Source organism: Dromaius novaehollandiae, chromosome 30, assembly GCF_036370855.1.
Source record: "Dromaius novaehollandiae isolate bDroNov1 chromosome 30, bDroNov1.hap1, whole genome shotgun sequence".
NCBI classification, from domain to species: Eukaryota; Metazoa; Chordata; class Aves; order Casuariiformes; family Dromaiidae; genus Dromaius; species Dromaius novaehollandiae.
In genome coordinates this window covers 1,863,065-1,882,532 of record NC_088128.1, presented here as the reverse complement: position 1 = coordinate 1,882,532, position 19,468 = coordinate 1,863,065, and the positions used below count along the sequence as shown (strand labels likewise).

At 54.0% G+C, this 19,468-nt stretch overlaps 1 protein-coding gene across 1 annotated transcript in view; it reads left to right on the top strand.

The window, feature by feature from the left end:
• Nucleotides 1–15,510: 15,510 nt before the first annotated feature.
• LOC135324019 (olfactory receptor 14A16-like) overlaps nt 15,511–19,468 on the top strand; it is a gene marked incomplete at its 3' end in the record, with an annotated part of 49,782 nt that continues 45,824 nt past the window's right edge. The window contains exon 1 of the mRNA XM_064499453.1: nt 15,511–15,589. Within this exon, the coding sequence (XP_064355523.1) occupies nt 15,511–15,589 (79 nt within the window). The remainder of the gene's footprint in view (nt 15,590–19,468) is intronic.

The following is a 19,468-nucleotide window of genomic DNA, read 5'->3' as shown; positions in this document are numbered from 1 at the left end:
CCTTCTCACCCTTTCTCCGGGCACCTGAGGGAGTTCTTCACACTCCCCTTCTAGCCGAGGACACACAGGGTTCCTTTCAGCTGCCGACTTACACCTTCCCACCACTACCTCCATACTCTCAGCGTCTCTGCAGCTTCTTCATTTGTCTCTCAGGTATCACAGAGGTGCTATGAGACAGCTGTGCCCTGCTGGAGGGCAGCTCGCAGTGTGGCAGCACAACGCAGAGAAACAGTCAAAGGACTGTCAGGACTGAAGATGAGGGAGGATCAGCTCATTTCCCAGCCCCATAGACTGCATTTCCTGAGCTGCACAGGCTAGAAGGGGGCTGGAGCAACTTCATTCCCATGCAGACCCCTCTTTTTCACTACTTGCAGCATCAGCGTCAGAACTGCAGCTGAAAACCCTCCAACTCCAGGGACCCCAAAAGCAAGAACGGGAGCATCATGGAGAGGAGGGGAAACAAGGAGCAACACCATGAACCTGCTGCCAAGGGATGAACAGAGAGAGAGACAGATGGGCATGCCACCTCACAGATGATGACATCGCAGGGGAGTTGCTCTCAGCCCCTTTGTTGGGCCCCATGAAATGGGCCCCTGGCAGGAGAGATGCCCCTCTCCTCTGCCAGAGGTCTGGCTGCAGAGGAGGCAGCTCATGCCCTGGACTCCATGGCTGTCAGGACAGAGGCTCTGCTGGGTGGGAGGGCAGACACAGGGGGCTTGCTCAGAGGACGGTGTCTGCATTGGAGGGAATAACCATGGCCACAAAGGTGCTGCTGGTGCTGCTGGAGGTGGAGTTGAAGGGACTTGCTGAGCTTTCTCACAGACCCGTTAGTCTCTCAGAGTAATGGTTTAGAACTCAGTTTCTTGTAAAAAAAAACCAAAACGTCTTTCTTTCATTCTCCCTGCCAAAATTAGGGAACTGAAAGCACAGACAGTAGAAGGGAAGCTCCTTCTCTTTCATGTAGCCCTTCTCTTGATATTCCTCTTGAAAAGCTGGAGGGTGCTCCCCTCCTCCAAAGCTTTGTCCTGCAGCACCATAGGGAGCTCCCTGGGCAGGCTGAGGGCTGACCCTCATAGGGGCAGAGTGACTGCCCCGGGCACACAGCACCCTGGGGAACAGGGACACTGCTCTGAACTGCAGCCCTGAGCAGACCTGGGTGCATGCTCTGGCTTCACACCCCTGCAGGGTCCCTGGGAGAAGGGAGCAGCATGCCCTGCCCCTCTGACAGTGTGTCACAGAATCCCTGCTCTGAAGCATCTCCTCCTCTGCTTATGCACTGGAGAAGCCAGAAGAGCGATCCTTAGAAATACTATCAGTCATGGCATGGGCTGGGTTCAGAAGACCCCTCCAGGAACCTCAGGAGCATTGCCCTGCAGCCAGAGACTTACTGTGTCAGGGGCTGTGAAGATTTCTCCCACAAGGAGCTCTCCTCTGGCCTCCCACTCCACACTGCCTTCCACTTCTCGCTGCCTTCTCTCATCTCATGTCAGCAGCAGCAGGCAGTGCCCGCAGCCCTGCTGCTCTTGGCAGAGGAGCTGCTCCTGCACACAGCTGTGTCTGGGCAGTGCTGCCAGGTTGCCATGAGCTCCCTCCATCCCAGGAGCCTGGCCCCACTCAGGAGCAGAGGCCCAGCTGAAGGCCTGAATGTCTCTGTCCCTTGTGCTCCCTCCTCCTGGGAAATGTTCCCTGAAGTAGACTAAAACAATCACCTATAGTCCTTCTCTAAAGAGTGGAGAGAGACTGATTCCAACCTTGCCATTTCTTTCATCAGGGGACGGCTATCTATGATAGGTGGAATTGTCCCACTCTGAAAGCCCCAATTCCCATTTTTTAACTAGGCAGGACACCTAGACAGGGACAAGAAGGGTTCATTGACACATGGTTTAGGTTTTCATTCAGATGAGTCAATCTGGGCATCGCATGCCTGTTTAGAAGCCCCTGGGCTGCAGTGGGATTCTGATCCCTCCTGTGAACCCCACAAATACACAGGAGGTGTCTCCAGCACATACAGCATGACAGCTACAGGAAAAGCATGCCCCTTCGGAATGCCGAGGGTGCCGGCAAGGCAGGCAGGACAGTGCCCCAATGGGAGGTGCCATCCCCCAGTGCCTGGAAAAAAAGAGCAGAGCAGGTTTGGGGATGGTAACCAGGGTCAGGCACAGTCCAGCGATCACCAGAGAAGTCTGTAGGGCTCCAGCCAGCCCTGCTTTGTGTGGGAGGTTGGCTGGAGACCTCCAGAGGTCCCTTCCCACCAAAACTCCTCTGCCACTGCATGAATTCTTGCTCCCCAACCTCTGCTCTGGCATGACTGGCAGGGGGATGAGAGCTCCTATAGCAGGGAAAAATGAGCCTGGTTGGGAGAGTGTTGGGGGAAGATCCAAAGGTGCCTGGCTCAGCCCCGGGCTTTGGAAAACTCCCTCACACACCCTGAGAGGCTCCATCTGCCTCTTCCAACCTGCCCTGTGCTCCCTTCCTGTCAGCCAAAGCAGAGTCCAGCATCTCCTGCGGACTCTCTTCCTCATGGGGAGGAGAGGGAGGGCCTTCACCAGCCCCACACTGCCTTTTCCAAAGGCAGCCTTTGCAGCTGCATGTGCCTGGCTCTGCCTGCCCACTTGCCTTCACCACAGTCCCAGTGCTCCTGCCTTCGACCTGGCATCTGCTCCGAACCTGGAGCCTGGCCACCCACAAAGGCATCGCCTGTCGAGTGTCCCAGCCATGCAGCTGAGGTCAGGGGTCTTTGCCCCAGTTTCCTCCCCATGCTCTGGGCACCATTCATGCATGGGAGCTGCCTGCTGGCATTTTGCCTCTCCCAGGCCCTTTCCAGACCAGCCCAGACCCTCCCCAGCTCTCCCCACCTCCCCTGCCCTCTCCCCAGCCCACCCAGCACAGCAGCCCAGGCTGGGATGGCCCCACAGCAGTGCCTGTGGCAGGGGGCTGCAGAGCTCTGGGCACTCACCCCACAGCCCCAGCCCCTCTGCAGGGCACAGCAGCTGCTGGGGGGCAGAGAGGGGTGTCAGCCTCCCCATCAGTCCCACACCCGGGGGCCAGCAATGGCACAAGGAAAGGGAGGCCAGCCACTGCAGGTCTCCACTGCTCTCATGACCAGAGATCCTTGACCCTGTCTGCCTGCAGCCCCTCTGGGCAGCCCCTCTCCCCAGCACAGCACTCACGGCCCACTCCAGGCACACTCTGGCCCTGGAGATCCCCTGTGCTCCCTGGGTGGCTCCAGATCCCCTTCCAGCAGCATGGGCATCTGTCACCAGCCCTGTAAGAGGTGGGACAGTCCCCGGCAGAGACCTCTTGACCACTCACCCTCTCCAGGGGCACTGGGCACCCACAGCTGACAGCTCCATCCAGCCCTCATGCCCTAACACACCACTCTACGAGCTGATACCCCGTAGCCTGTGCAAAACCCAGGCATGGCAACAGGGCCTTTTTGGGTGCAGTTCCCTGAGCACATTCTTGGCTCCAGATGGGAAGAAGAGCCCAACCTTCAGTCACTGTATTGAGCAAATCCTCTTTTACTACAGAGAAACAAATTGGGAGGCCAACTCTGGCACAGTGAGGGCAGATTCACAGAAGGCCTCTCAGTCAGACAGATGGGGTTTGTGTCTCTGGAGAACTGGGATGCATTTAAACATTGGTGCACAAACATGAGTATCACAGAACACTCAAAACCAAAGACCTGCCTGAGATAAATTGGAAATGACTTGTGAAGAGAGATGGGCAGCTTACTGCTGCTGAACTAGTACCACTTGAATCAGTTTCTTCAGTGCCTCCTTGAGCTCCTTGTTCCTCATGCTGTAGATGAGGGGGTTCACTGCTGGAGGCACCACCGAGTACAGAACAGCCACCACCAGGTCCAGAGCTGGGGAGGAGATGGAGGGGGGCTTCAGGTAGGCAAAAAATGAGGTGCTGATGAACAGGGAGACCACGGCCAGGTGTGGGAGGCACATGGAAAAGGCTTTGTGCCGGCCCTGCTCAGAGGGGATCCTCAGCACAGCAGTGAAGATCTGCACGTAGGACCCCACAATGAAAATGAAACACCCAAACATTAAACACGCACTAACCACAAGAGCCCCAACTTCCCTGAGGTAGGAGTCTGAGCAGGAGAGCTTGAGGATCTGGGGGATTTCACAGAAGAACTGGTCCACTGTGTTGCCTTGGCAGAGTGGTATTGAAAATGTGTTAGCAGTGTGCAGTACAGCATAGAGAAAAACAGTGCCCCAGGCAGCTGCTGCCATTTTGACCCAGGCTCTGCTGCCCAGGAGGGTCCCGTAGTGCAGGGGTCTGCAGATGGCCACAAAGCGGTCATAGGCCATGACTGTGAGAAGAGTATACTCTGCTGATATAAAGAAGACAAAGAAAAAGACCTGGGCAGCACATCCTGAGTAGGAAATGGCCCTGGTGTCCCACAGCGAATTGGCCATGGATTTGGGGACAGTGGTGGAGATGGCGCCAAGGTCCAGGAGGGAGAGGTTGAGGAGGAAGAAGTACATGGGGGTGTGGAGGCGGTGGTCACAGGCTACAGCTGTGATGATGAGGCCGTTGCTCAGGAGGGCAGCCAGGTAGATGCCCAGGAAGAGCGAGAAGTGCAAGAGCTGCAGCTCCCATGTGTCTGCAAATGCCAGGAGGTGGAACTCGCTGAAGGAGCTGCTGTTGGACATTTGGTCCCACTGGGCTTTGGGGATTGTCTAAGGAGGAAAAGACATTGGCAAGTTAGGGGAGACCTTCCAAGGAAAAAGAAAAAAAATCTCATTGATAACACCAGGTTGTCTCTCTCTTTTTTGGGGAGGATCACTGGGCAGGTACCTTGCTTGAGCTCTGGTTTGTGCTGCCTGAACGTGCTGTGAGGAGCAGAAGCCTCTGCCCATGAGCTGCAGAGGAGTCAGTCCTGCGGTACAGTAGTGGGAATATGGGAATGCAGGTAAACAGCTCTGACTCTCATAATTCCTGTCAATTAAAATCTATTGATCATATGGAATGGCTTTTCAGTGTCTTCACTACCTGCTCTAAAGAATGAGGGTTGAGAAACAGAGTTTTAGGGATTTTTTAGTAATGTTTATTTTCTTTTAGATGCCTCTGTCCCCCCTGGGGAGTGTTCCTCAAAGGCAGAAATTCTGAGCATTTCTACTATGAGTCTCTAAAAACAAAAAGATTCACTGCCACTTGGTGCAGAGTGAAGACAGCTTGTCTGTCTATTAGTCTTGTTCCCAGCTGTCCTGTGCTCACAACGATTTGAGCTGGGGGGATGATCACTCTCATATATTGCCCTAAAAAGAAACCAGCCACTGCTGAGAGCAGACAAATCCAGTTTCAAAGTGCAGATCTCCAAGCTTCTCTCCCTTTCTCAGGGCACCAGAAGGAGGTCTCCACACTCCCCTTCTAGCCAAGGAAACACAGGGCTCTTTTCAGCTGCCTGGTTACAGCCTCCCACCACGATCTCCATATTCTCAGCACCTCTGCAGCTTCTTTGTTTGTCTCTCAGATATCACAGAGATGCTGTGAGACAGCAGTGCCTTTCTAGAGGGCAGCTCACAGCCTGGCAGGACACCACAGGGCAATGGTCAAAGGCCTGTTAGGACTGAGGATGGGCTCTCCTTTAGGAAGAGTCAGCTCAATTCCCAACCCCACAGACTGCGTTTCCCGGAGCTGCACAGGCTAGAAGGGGGCTGCGGACACCTCACTCCCAAGCAAACCCCTCTCTTTCACAACTTGCAGACAGGTGTCAGAACTGCAGCTGAAAACCCACCAGCCCCAGGGAGCCCGAGAGAAGAATGGGAGCAGCATGGAGAGGAGGGGAAACAAGGAGCAACACCATGATCCTGCTGCCAAGGGAGACAAGGAGAGACAGATGGGCACTCAGTAAAGCCTTCACCTTACCCAGACGGGCATGCCACCTCACAGACAGTGACATCGCAGGGCAGTCACTCTCTGCCCCTTTGTCAGGCAGCAGTAAACAGGCCCATGGCAGGAGAGAGGCCCCTCTCCTCTGCTGGAGGTCTGGTTGCAGAGGAGGCGGCTGATGCCCTGGACCCCATGGCTGTCAGGGCAGAGGCTCTGCTGTGTGGGAGAGGAGACATGGGAGGCTTGCTCAGAGGAAGCTGTCTGCATTGGAGGGACTGACCAAGACTTGCTCAAATCCATTCTCCCATGACGATTCTGTTGGCAGTTCCCTCTCATTACCTGACCATCTCTGCTGCCTGGCACTGTCCCTGCTGGCAGCTCTTTCTCTGCCCCAACACGTTTTTCCCTGTCAGTGCTCACAGACCCCATCCCACCCTCTGTGTGCTCAGTTCTGCCCTACAGAAACCGCCCAGGACAGGGCACTGGGCACAGGTATCTCTGTCCTCACAGGTCCTAAGGAGCAGCTCAGAAAAACTCTTACCAGGCAATAAAGGTGCTGCCGGTGCTGTCTGTAGGCTGAGGAGGGGTTGAAGGGGTTTGCTGAAGTTTCTCACAGACCTATTGATTTCTGAGAGTGAAGGTTTGGGAGTCCGCATTCCTTGACAAACCAGAAGGCTTTTTCCTTTTTTCTCCCTGCCAAAATTAGGATGCATGTATTTTTGTAATTTTTTTGTAATTGTAATTTTGCAATTGTAATTGCAAAATCTGTAATTTTGTAATGTATTTTTTCTAGTTTTGGTAGTACTAACGAGCTTTTAGCAGAAGGAAAACTCCTTCCCTTTCAATTAGCCTTTTTTAGATCTTCCTCTGAAAAGACCCTTTGGACATAACTTGTTCATGAGCTTGAGCTGGTGGCACCCCTGATCCATGCAGCACCTTCTTGACAGGAGAATGAACCTGTTCTGCCACAGCTCACTGAATTCATGTCTGAATCTATCAGTTATAGGATGGGCTGGGTTCAGAAGACTCCTTCAGGAACCTCAGTAGCATTGCCCTGCAGCCAGAGACTTACCGTGTCAGGGGCTGTGAAGATTTCTCCCACAAGGAGCTCTCCTCTGTCCTCCCACTCCACACTGCCTTGCACTTCTCTCTGCCTTCTCTCATCTCATGTCAGCAGCAGCAGGCAGTGCCCGCAGCCCTGCTGCTCTTTGCAGAGGAGCTGCTCCTGCACACAGCTGTGTCTGGGCAGTGCTGCCAGGTTGCCATGAGCTCCCTCCATCCCAGGAGCCTGGCCCCGCTGTGGAGCAGGGGCCCAGCTGAAGGCCTGAATTTCTCTGTCCCTTGTGCTCCCTCCTCCTGGGAAATGTTCCCTGAAATAGACCAAAATAATCACCTATTGCCCTTCTCTAAAGAGTGGAGAAAGACTGATTCCAACCTTGCCATTTCTTTCATCAGAGGATGGCTATCTATGAGAGGTGGAAATGTCCCATTCTGGAAGCCCCAATTCCCATTTTTTAACTAGGCAGGACACCTAGATGGGGACAAGAAGGGAGTTCATTGACACATGGTTCAGGTTTTCATTCAGATGAGTCAATCTCGACATCACATGCTGGTTTAAAAGCCCCTGGAATGCAGTGGGCTTCATCAAACTCCTACGAACTCCACAAACACACAGGAGGTGGGATTCCCCTTGCCAATACTGAAGTGAGCACAACAGAGGTGTCTGCACGTGAGCTCCTTGTCTAAGCTGCCGTTATAATCACTGAAGATGGAGGGTGAGAGTCAGTTGCTCACACACAAACACCTGGTGACATTTGAAGAGACAGAGGTGGTCCAAGGCATGTGCCTGTTCTTGCTCTGATAGAACAACTGGGAGACCTGCATCCTCCTACAGCATCAGGTGGGGGCCAGGTGGGGAATTTTCTTGGCCATCTGAAATGACTCTAGATGCCTACTACAACTAGAGCCCCACTCACTAGGAAGCTGAGACATCTGAAGATTCCAGTGTTAAGAACAGCTAATGTAATTCAGTGCAGAGACTTGATTTAATGACATAGAAATCAGCCTGCAGGGCCATTTGCCTGGGGTGTCCAGCACAACCACGTCTCTATCACATACAGCATGGGAACTACAGGAAAAGTATGCCCCTTTGGAGTGCATGCTGGACAAGTGCCCCAGGGCATCTCGGGTCTCCTGCCTGTGCCCTAACGAATGAATCCCACCACTGCCTTTAGGGAAAGTCCATGCAGTCTACATCCAAGTGTGCTGCATAAGAAGGGAGGCCCGTCACACCAAGGTCTCCCCTCCACTCTCTGCCCTCTCAAACCCTTCTAGCTGTACTCCCCCTGAATGTCTTCTCACTCTGCCAGATGATATGAACAGGGACTAGGCTAATGACAAACACCAGGTGGCTGGGTCCCAGGCTTCCCAGGCCCAGGGCCAAAATGTATGCAAGCATATGCAACCTGGGGTGCAGGCAGGAACAAATGGAGATGCACAAGCTGTCACAGAACTGCCACATGGCTGGAAGAGCTGAGATGTGGTGGGACCAGTTGCATGACTGGAGTCTTCAATGGCAGGGTGCAAGGTCTTCAGGAGACACCACCAGGGAAGATCAGGAGGGAGATGCCCTATGTGTGAAGGGGTAGCTTGGATGTATGGAGCTCTTCCATGGGATGGACCAAGGGAGGCAGCTCTGAAGGGCAGAGGAGCTCAGGAAGGCCATTAGGTCATTAAGGACAGCACCCGTCAAGCACAAGAATGCTCCATACAAACACTGTAAAGTTAATAGATATCCCTGGACCCCAGCTTGGCTAAACAGGGAACTCCTGTGTGAGCTCCAGGGCAATAAGGCAGCCTATGGAAAGGGGAAGAAGGCAGAGGCTGCAAAGGAGGAGTTTAGAAATATTGTCCAGCAAAGTAGGGATGGTGATAAGGAAGACAAAGCTCCCCTGGGATAGGGACACTTGTAGGGGATCTGAAGAGCAGGCAGAAGAGCTGCTACTGCTTCAGTGACAGTACAAGAATGAAGAAGGAAATGTGGGCTCACTGCTGAAAGGGGCAGGGATTCTAGCAAAAGCAAATGTAGATAGGTCTGGGGAAGTCCTTCCTGGCTTCAGCCTTCCCCAACAAGGTCTCCTGAGCTGTTGTGCCTAGAGTCAGGAGTCCTGAGGAGAAAACCAATCCACAGTGCTGAAATCTCTAGACCTCAACCCATACAAGTCTATGGGACTGGATGGCTGGCATCCGTGGACAGTGAGAGAGCTGGCTGCTATGACAGCAAGGCTGCTCTTTACCATCTTTGAAAGGTTGTGGAGAGCAGGGGAGGTCACAAGGAGCAGGAGAAGGAATACGCTGTGCCCATCTTCAAAAAAGGGCACAAGGACAAACCACGGAGCTGCAGGCCATCCAGCCTCCTGTTCGTGAGGCATGTGTCATAGAGCCAGTCCTCTCTGATCACATTTCTGGGCACATGAGGGAGAAGAAGGTGCCTGGGAAGAGTCAGCATGGAGTTACTGAAGGTAAATCATTCCTGACCCACTTGATTGCCTTTTCTGATAAAAGACCTGCACTTGTGGAGGGGAGGAGAGGAGTGGATGTCCAGTAGAAATCCAGATGGACAAAAAGCTTTTTGGATGATGGAGCTCAGAGAGTTTTCATGAATGGTCATGCTTTACTGGGAAGCCAGGTTAAGGTGGGGTATGCAGGGGTACACCCTGCATCCTGTCCTGTTTGAAAGGCTCATCAGTGGGGCAGAACAACGCGTGCATCAGGACAGGCAGAGATCTGAGTGGCAGAGGAGTGACCCTGAGGAGAAGGTCATGGATGTTACAAGCAATGCCATATGAGCCAGTGATGCGTGCTCACCACAAATGAAGCCAGCTGCGTACAGGACTGCATCAGGAAGAGCATGGCCACCCAGGCAAGGGCAGTTCTTATCCCCCTCGACTCAGCGCTGCTGTGGCCCCGTCTGGAACAGTGTGTCCCAGTGTGGGCTGCCAAGTGCTGGAGGGATGGGGAGCAACTGGAGAGGATCCAGAGGAGGTCTGCCAAGATGAGGTTGGGGGCCTGAAGCACATGGCCTGTATGCAGAGGCTGAGGGACCTGGGCTGCTTTAGCCTGGTGAAGTGGAGGCTAAGGCCAGTACAGTAGTCACCTGTGACTGCCTGTGACAGGGTGTTTTCAGAGATGGTGGAGCTTTTCTTGGTAGTGGGAAGCAGCATGAGAAGGGGAAAGAGCCACAACCTGCATCTGGAGAGGTTCAGACTGCCCTTCAGGTAACAAGACTGTTACTTGTAGCATAGCGCTGTGGTGCAACAGGCCACCCAGAGGGACTCCGTGATCAGCCCCCGGCCTTATGTTTCACGGAGCAGCCAGCAAGGACAGAGGGACATCAGTAAAGGTGGGGAGATCCTGCAGTAAGAGCGAGGTAGGGAAGCAGGTTGGGTGTCTACAGGCTGCAGGGAAAGAGGTGCAGGTGTGGGACAGCGTAGGCAAGCCTGTGGTGGAGATGACAGAGGGCAATGCCAAGGCTGAAAGCCTCCAGAAGAACTCAGGTCTTTGTCCCCTTTGCTATGGTTAGTATCTCTGCCACAGAGGCCTATGAGAAGATGACATTTCCTAACAGCACTGTGGCCTTGCTGACTCCTCACCTCCACGGAGCCCAGGATGTGCCGTACCATTGTTCTGCACCAGGCATTACACACCCCCAACACCCTGACACTACCCCCAGGAAGAGTCCTTAGCCAAGTGTGAGGGAAAGGATCACCCTACCCCAGGGCTGCCTGTGGGGCCTGGCCATTCTGTTTGCAAAACACATCAAGGTTGACCTGGCATCAGAGCCACCTGCACATTGCCTTTGCCTCCCTGCAATCAGGGCCTCCAACTTTGTGCTCTAATCGGCCCCTGGGGAGGCTTTCTTGGTAATGGCCCTCAGTAGGACCCATTAATGCTCCAAGAAACTTGGGGATTTGCTTCTGACTTTAACTCCTTGAAAGGTTTCTTCAGTCTCCTCTCAGCATGTGAGGTTCTTGCACCAAATACCCCATGGGGCTCATTAAAATTCAAAAAGCCCTAAGGAGCCATGCCTCTTTCCATAAGTTTCTTCAGCTCTTCAAATCTTGTGTGGCTAATTGGAGAGGTTTCAGGAGTGCATTTACAAGAGGAAGATTTCAATGAGCAGCAAGGAAAAAAGAAAGATTTCTGCTTTTAAAGTTTTCCTTATTTTTCAGCTTATGAAGTACAGTGATATCCACATTGTCCAACTGATACTGATCCAGACTGTCTCTTAATGAATCTGGACATGTAGGAAAAGCAGCATCCTTGAGGTCAGACATCCATGGAAAAGATTTCGCCCCAGCCCTGCCATTTCTCTCATCAGCCATTGGGGACTGAGATCACTCTTGGTAAAATCTAACCTTTTACCACTCAAGGCTGTACCTGAATGTTACAGCTCATGTGCACCAATTCCTTAGAGAACTAGCTGCAGACAGACACAGAAGGATTTGTCTTAACTGCGACCAAACAAAACTGAACATGATCCAGTGTCATGAGACATAAAATACACTCCTCAACCATATGTCAAGTCCAAGTTGCCTCCAATGAGGTCCACAGTCTACAAGGAATAAGCTTCCTTGAAATGTTCACAAATAGATAGGAAAGGCTGGAGAGACACACAGTGAAGGAGTTGGTTGAAGAGACAACAAGACTGCTGGGAGGCAAACTTTAGACGCCCAGAAGCTTAAAACAGCAACTGGAGAGTTGAGAAGTATCTGAATGATAAAGAGCAAGGGGAGGAGGAAGACTGGGAAACTATGGAAAGTGCATATGCCCAGATCATCTGACGCAAAGTTGACTTTAGAAATGATCAAATTAATGAGGGCACGTGGAAATAGGTGAAACATTAGTGAACTTAAGACCACAGCATAACAGACAGAGCAGTGGTAACACAAGTTAAGGGGCAGATCAACATTTCTTCGCCCTTCCTCAGAATCTCCATTACGTCATCATGGGAAAGCACTGACATTTTATTAAAATTTTTCAGTCCTTTCAGCTGATGAAAATGGTCTTTTTTTTTTTTTTTAATGTTGAAAATAGTTCTTCCCCTTTCCAGGCAGAGCTCAGGTGTCCAACCACAAGCACCCAGTGGCACCTGGAGAGGCCCCGGTGTCTCTGAGGCACCTGCCTGGGCCTGGCAGCTCTCACAGGGGACCTGCAGGAGACCGGAGCCCCTTGGAGCTGCAGAGGGAGGCTGGGCAGAGGGGAGCAGGGCACCTGAAATCCGTGACCCTGTGACTGCATCCCACCCAGGTTCTGGGAAATCACTTTCCTTTTCAGACAAAAAGATAATGCATAATCGCCCCAGAAGACTAGTATACTGAAACAGAACAAATCAAGAAAGACAATAAAAGCACAAAAAAAAGAAAAGAAAGAAAGAAAGAAAAGCTGGAAAGTATAACAACACATTTCTTTGCTTTAAAACTCTTTTTTCATTTTATTTCTTGTTTGATTTTTGATGTCATTTTCTAAACAGTTCTGCTATAATCAGGAATGCACCATTAAACAAGACATTTTTGTGTCTCACACAGAGCCTGGTACGCAGAAAATCACCCCTTGCCCACAGCTGTCCATGCCACTCCCCACTCTTTGCACAGAGCACGGTGCACTCTGAGGTGTTGGGCTCTCTTGACTGATGAGGAAAGCAGGGTGGCCAGGTCTGTGTATTTTTGGATGGCCAAATTTGCACAAATCTCAACATACCTGTGTTACTGTGACCTTTTAAAGGAGTCCCAAAAACATCTAGCCACACTCCCTTTACATTCCCTGCAGGAAGTCAGTGAAGTGCTACTTCATTTTAGGGGACAACAGGGAGGAGGCTGATCGCACCCCAGGCCAGACCCCGTCAGTGCAGATGTCTCTGTCTAACCCAGCTGTCTGCACTTCCCTCTCTAGTCCATGGAGGGAAATAGGTTTCTTAACTGAGCTGTTTTCAGATACATTTCCTAATGACAAGCTAAGGTCCCATAATAGCTGCCTCCAGAATCTCCAGCACCACATGGGAACACAGCTATCCCAGGGCATCTCAGGCAGCAGCAGCCTCTCTATGTGGTCAGATGAATCAAACCCCAAAAGGAGATTCTAGTCATAAACTGCAATCTTCTCAAAAAATAACTCAATGTGATAACTGACAAAAAAATCCTCTTTTCAAAAACTTCACACATTTTTACCATTTCCATATATTTTTTTCTTTCTTAATAATTGGCAGCACCATGTTTGTGCACTACAGTAACCATGGCTATGAAGCATGGCAGTCAGGATGATGTGTGTTCAGGGCACATTTGCTCTTTTCTGGTGTATCATCTCTATCTTAAGCAACACAGACTGGGAAACCTTGCTGAGGACTTTTAAAACCAAAGAGGCTGCTTTGGTGCCTCAGGGAGGAAGGCTGTAACCTCTCCCCATAAGATCCTACATCCTGCTTCTACAAAAAGAGCAACCCACAGTAGAAACCAGTTTTGAAGCTCACCAGAGCAGCTCAGCCTGTGGCCACACTTTGTGCTGTTTCATCCCACATGACTTTGATCTTGTCTTTAAAAAATGCCAAATCCCAAACCAGCCCCCAAACCCCAGCTTCCCACACACGTCTGCCCAGTGCAGAGACCTGACAGTGCAGGGGTGCAGAAGTGACCTCTCCAGGCCCCCCTTTTAGATGTATCACAGCCTTTGCACTGTCTGGAGAGATTCCTGAAGAATTTAGCAGGAAGTTTTTGGCAAATACCTGGGGTGAAGGGAGGTGAGGGGAGGGGAAAATCTCTCTGCTCTCTCCCCGGCTCTGACATCTCCATGGCGGTGACCTACTGAGCCCCCTGATGACACGAGCTGAGGTCACAGTGGGATGTGCTGCATCACAGGGAGGTCTCCCTGGTGCCGCAGGAGTGTCCTCACTTCCCTGTGAGGCCCAGGAGCTGCTGGGCTCTGCTCACATGCTCCCCACTGCTGCCCTTCGGAGTTGCTCCATGGCAAGGCGTGGGGACAGGAGGTAGCAGGCAACCTTGGGGCCCCTCGCTGAAAGGCAGAGGAGCAGGTCGAAGAATACTTTTGGGTGATGAGATGTGAAGAGCATCCTTTTTCCCTGGATGGACAGAAGAGCTGAGGGCAAGTGGGCAAGTGAGATGGAGGACTGCTGGACCAAGACCATCAGCCTGCACTGCAGTTCCTTGTTCGCAACACTCCTGCAGCTCTCCAAGGGTAAGGGCTTTGGGAGCTCCTTCCTGAGGTGTTGCACTGATACTGTTAACTGAAAAAACAGCTGTGGATCCTGGGCTGTGAAGGTGGGGGGCTGCCACAAGAGCCCTGTTTGAGGGTTCCGTCTGGCTCAGGGGACAATGTGGCAGCCAGGACTCCTGGGTCCTGGGGCTGGGGCTGCCCTGAGCTCCAAGACTCCTGTGGGGCTGGCTCCATACTCTCATGGCAGGGGGCAAATCCACGGCCAGGCTTCCCCCTGAGTGGGCCCGCTTTGGGATCTGGCTCTGACAGGAAAGGGGTCCCATGTCCTGGAGCTGGGTGTCCTGCAGCTCCTGGGGGGCTCTCAAGAGCCTGCTGGAAATGCCCATGTTGGAAATGGATCCTTCACCTTGTAATCACGCCAAGGAGTCTACTTGTCTGGGAGAACCTCTCTTCCCCCCCCAACCCCCCGGATCCGTTTATGCTTCCAGCATGGCAGAGCATGTTTTGGGCTCAGAGATGTTGTCCTCCAATGGCCACAGTCCCTGTCCTCCTGCAAATGGGGTCCAACCTCTGCACCCATAAGGGAGCCTGTTTGGGGGAGCAGCTTGGGAACAGGTGGGGGTGCCATCACCACCCCACAAGGCCTGCTTGCACCCAACAAAGAGCCTGCTTTGCTGCCTCAAGAAGAAAGGCTGCATCCTGTCCCATACTGTCCTACATCCTGCTTCTACAAAAAGAGCAACCCACAGCAGAAATCAGTTTTGAGGCTCACCAAAGCATCTCAGCCTGTGGCCAGGCTCTGTGCTGTTTCATCCCACATGATTTTGATCCTGTCTTTGAAAAAACGCCAATCCCCAAACCAACCCTCAAACCCCAGCTTCCCGCACAGATCTGCCCAGTGCAGAGACCTGTCAGTGCAGGGGCACAAAAGTGACCTCTCCAGTGCCCCACTGGAGATATTTCACAGCCTTTGTCACCATCTGGAGATGTTCTTAAAGGATTTATGAGCAACTTTTGGAAACTAACTGGGGTGAGGGGAGGTGATGGCTTTCCAGGATGTGAGTGGAAGTATCTCTGCTCTCTCCCTGGCTCTGCCATCTCCATGGCGGTGACATACTGAGCCCCCAGATGATATGAGCTGAGGTCACAATGGGAAGCGCTGCATCACAGGGAGGTCTCCCCAGTGCCACGGCAGAGCTCTCACTTGCCTGCAAGACGTGGGCACTGCTGGGCACTGCTCACACGCTCCCCACCGCTGCCCTTTGGAGTTGCCCCATGGCAAAGTATGGGGACAGGAGGCAGTGGGGCTGTGCTGGGGCCACTCCCTGAAAGGCAGAGGAGCAGGGATATGCTGGAGAAGAGCTTTGCATGACGACACAGGAAGAGTGTCCTTTTTCCTTCGAAGGACAGGCAAGCCAAGGGTACGAGGCAAGCGAAATGGAGGACTGCTGGACAAAAACCATCAGCATGGACCACAGTTCCTTGTTCCTGATGCTCCTGCAGCTCTCCATCAACGGTAAGGGCTTGGGAAGCTCCTTCCCAAGGTGTTGCACAGAGACCGTTAGCTGCAAAAACTGCTGGGGATCCCGGGCCGCAGGGATGGCTGGACAGGGCTGGGGGCTGCCACAAGAGCCCTGCCTGAGGGTCCCACCTGGCTCAGGGGACAATGTGGCAGCCAGGACTCCTGGGTCCTGGGCCTCAGGCTGCCCTGAGACCCAACCCTAGCTCATCATGGCAAGGGACAATCCCAGGTTCAAGTTTCCATGGGAGTGGGGCCCCTTTGGGATCTGGCTCTGTCAGGAAAGGAGTCCTGTGTCCTGGAGCCTGTAATGTCCTGCAGATCCCATGGGGCTCTCAAGAGACTGCTGGAAATGCCCGTGTTGGAAATGGATCCTTCAACTTCTAATAACCCCAAGGCATCTTCTTGTTTGGGAGAACCACTGTTCCTTCCCTGTGGATCCATTTATGCTTCCAACTTGGCAGAGGATGTTTTGAGCTTAGAGATGTTGTCCTCCTATGGCCACAGCCCCTGTCCTCCTGCAAATGGGGTCAAACCTCTGCACCCAGAAGACAGCCTGTTTGGGGGAGCAGCTTGGGAACAGGTGGGGGTGCCATGGCCACCCCACAAGTCCCTGCTGACCCCAAGCCTGTTTCTCTGAGCCGTGGGGGGCAGTGCTGGGGGGAGCCCAGCAGGGCCATCTCCCCCACCCCCTCCCAGCCCCACACCTCCGCTGCCCAACACTGGCAGGCCCAGAGCTGCTCTGGCCCTGGCTGCCCCCCCCTGCAGAGAGCAGCCCCTGCCTGGCCATGGCCCAGCCCTGCCGGGTGCAGAGCAAGGGCTGTTCCCCTGCGCCTGGCCCAGCCCCCGGGCGCAGGGCAGCCAGGAGCCCCTCAGAGACCCTGCGGCAGAGCCCAGCCCCTGCGGGGCAGTGACAAGTCCCCGGGGCCCTGCACTGCCCGGGCACATGGCGCCGGGCTGCCCCCAGGCCCCGCCACGCCCCGCCACACCCCGTGCTGCTGCCCACAACATGGCGCCCCACCTCGGGGGAATAGAGGAGGGGTAGAGCTGGCCGCCAGGGCAGGAGGCTGCAATGTTACCCTGGCAACGCCCCGGTGCTGCCTCCTATTGGCTGGTGTGAAGGGGAGGGTGGGAATGGGATTGACTGGTGGCTCTGTCAGCCAATCGGAGTGCAGCACGAGGAACAACCCAGACCTGGAAGCAGGGCTGGATCAAAGTGGGAGCGAGGGGCCCAGCGGGAGCAGGTGTGAGCGGGGCTGGTGGGGCTGCGGGTATGTCCCGATGGCAGCGGGTGCCCTCCTGCCAGGGTGGGAGCAGCAGTGCTGCCCCCTCGGGGGCTGCTTTCCTGCAGGAGCTGCAGCAGGGGCTGGTGGGGCTGGGAGCACGGGACAAAGCGCCCTGGCCCCGGGGCATCTGCCCTGCGAGCCAGACATGCCGGCTGCCCCCAAGCACCTGGGCCGGGGTGGCTGGGGGGGTTTGGGGGCAGGAAGCTTTGCCCCTGCCCTGGGTCGCAGAACCCTTGTCCAGCCTTTCCCTGAGGTGCTGCTTTGGGAGCAGTAACTGGTCCGTAGTGGGTGTTTCGCTGCCCGATGAGTGTTGTGAGGCCCCGGGGTGAGTCCGGGCGGCCGCTCAGGAGCTGGCTGAGCCTTGGGGGAGGCAGGGGCAGCTGCAGGCGGCAATAGCCGCATGGCTGGGCTGTGGGCAGGGAGGTCACGGCTGTCTGCGAGAGCTGGGCCAGGAGATCCCTAGTGTCAAATCAGCTCTTGGTCAGTAGCTGCCAGGCCAGCAGGAGGCCCGTGCCTCGGCTGTTGATGATGAGGTCACTTCTGCTGGAGTAGCTGATAGGCCAGCTGCAGGATCAAGGCTTAGCTGTTGATTGTGAGGTCATTTCTGACTGATGAAGTGACTGGATAGCAACAGAGTTGTGGGTGGAAAGGTGACCGTGAAGTTACTTCCAGGTGAGCAGTAGATAGGGCAGCAGCAGGTCCACAGCTGGGACATGTGCTTTGGAGATCACTTCTGCTGGAGCAGCTGATAAGCCAGGATTCGGCTCATGGCTGGGGAAGGTATCATGAGGTAGCTGCTCTCTCAGAAGCTCATAGGCCAGTGACAGGCACATGGCTGTGAAGGGGACTGTGAGGTCATCTCCTTCTGAGTTCCTGATAGGCCAGCAGCAGGCCCCTGCCTGGGAAGTCCCTTGTGAGGTCACTGCAGACAGAGCAGCTGGCAGGCCAGCAGCTGGCCCCTGGCTGGGAACTGACTCTGAGGTCCCTCCTGTCCCAGCAGCCTCTGGGGCTGCAGCAGGCGCCTGGCTGTAAAGGTGCCTGTGAGGTGCCTTCTGGGTGAGAAGGTGATAGGCCAGCAGCAGGCTGTGAAGTGGGGAATGTGCTGGTGAGGTCAGCTGTGTCTCGGTACGTGATAGGCCAGCAGCAGCAGGCCCTTTGCTGGGAATTGGCTTTGAGGTCATTTCCTCCAGAGCAGCAGGGAGGCCAGCAGCAGGCATGTGGCAGAGAAATGTTTGTGAGCTCGCCTCACACAGGCACATTGCTGGGAGAGTCGCTGTGAGGTCACTTGTCTCTGCAGGGCTAGCACTTGGCTAATGGCTTGGGTATTTGCTTGTGAGGTCACTTCTGCCTGAGTCCCTGATAGGCCAGCAGCAGGCAGATGGGTGTGGAAGCAGATTGTGAGGTCTCCTGGGTCAGAGTACCTGGTAGGGCAGCAGCATGTTCATGGCTGGGGATGTTATTTCAAGGAAACTTCTGCCTCTGAAGTCCATAGACCATCAGCAGGCACCTGGTGGGGGTATGGACTTCTGAGGTCACTTCTGTCTGAGCACCTGCTAGGCCAGGAGAAGGCCCATGGCTTGGATGTTGGTGGTGAGGTGACTTCTGGGTTTGGTGAGTGTGCCCAGAGGAGGGACTGACACCTGCAGATCTCTACAGCAATATAGAAATGCAACTAATAAAACAAGCAGAAGTTGACAATAATGTTCTACATCATCTGATACAAATCTTATTCCACTCCATCATGGTGAATTGGTAGTACTACATTTAAAATGAGGATGATGTTCTCTGGTAAATGTAGACATGGAGTTTGACTTTGTACTTCTTGCTAAGCATAGCTTTACAGCCTGCTCCTGGTGGATGAAGGAGTCCAGCTAGAATTTCTATGCTGTTAAATGAATGAGGTGCTGATGTGAGCAGTGAGATCAGTAATTTGATTTCCAGTGTCTGTGTGCTGCAGAAAATTCTGCCCCATCCAAATACCAGGGGGTTTCTGAGCTTTTTCTCCCAGATCTGAAGGACATCTCTGTCCTTTGATTCCTGGAGGTGGGAAGTGAGCAGGCACAGGGCTGTGCCTGGCTGTTGAGAGGAAGGGCCTGTTGCAAGGCCTTGGAGGACTGGAAGGGGATGGAAGGGCTGGAGAGTTGGTCCATGTGTGTTTTGGGGCCCCTGGGGGTGCCCTGGCTGCCGCCATGTGTGGTGCTGTGCCCTGTGTGTCCCTGCTGCAGAGGTGCGTGTTGGCTGGGAACCCTCTGTGAGGTGAGGGGTAGGGGTGTGGGGTGTCACAGTGGCCAGGTCCCCTGTGGTGGGGATGGGTGGTGGCCCCACTGTCTTGGTGCTCCTCTGCATGGGAGGAAGTGTCTGGAGAGAGCAGTGCTGTGCATGGGGAGTGCTGCCAGGCTGGGGAGCACTGCGAGGTGAGGAGGTGACTTGGCTCGCAGGGCCCAGGCTGCCCTGGTGGCGTGACCAAGGGAATCAGGGAGCATGCTGCCGTCTGTGCAGGATATGCAGGCACGATGCTGCCTAAAGGCCAGGCAGTGTTTCTGCTCTCTCTGAGATGGGAACCAAGCCTACTTTTTCCCTCCTTCCCTCT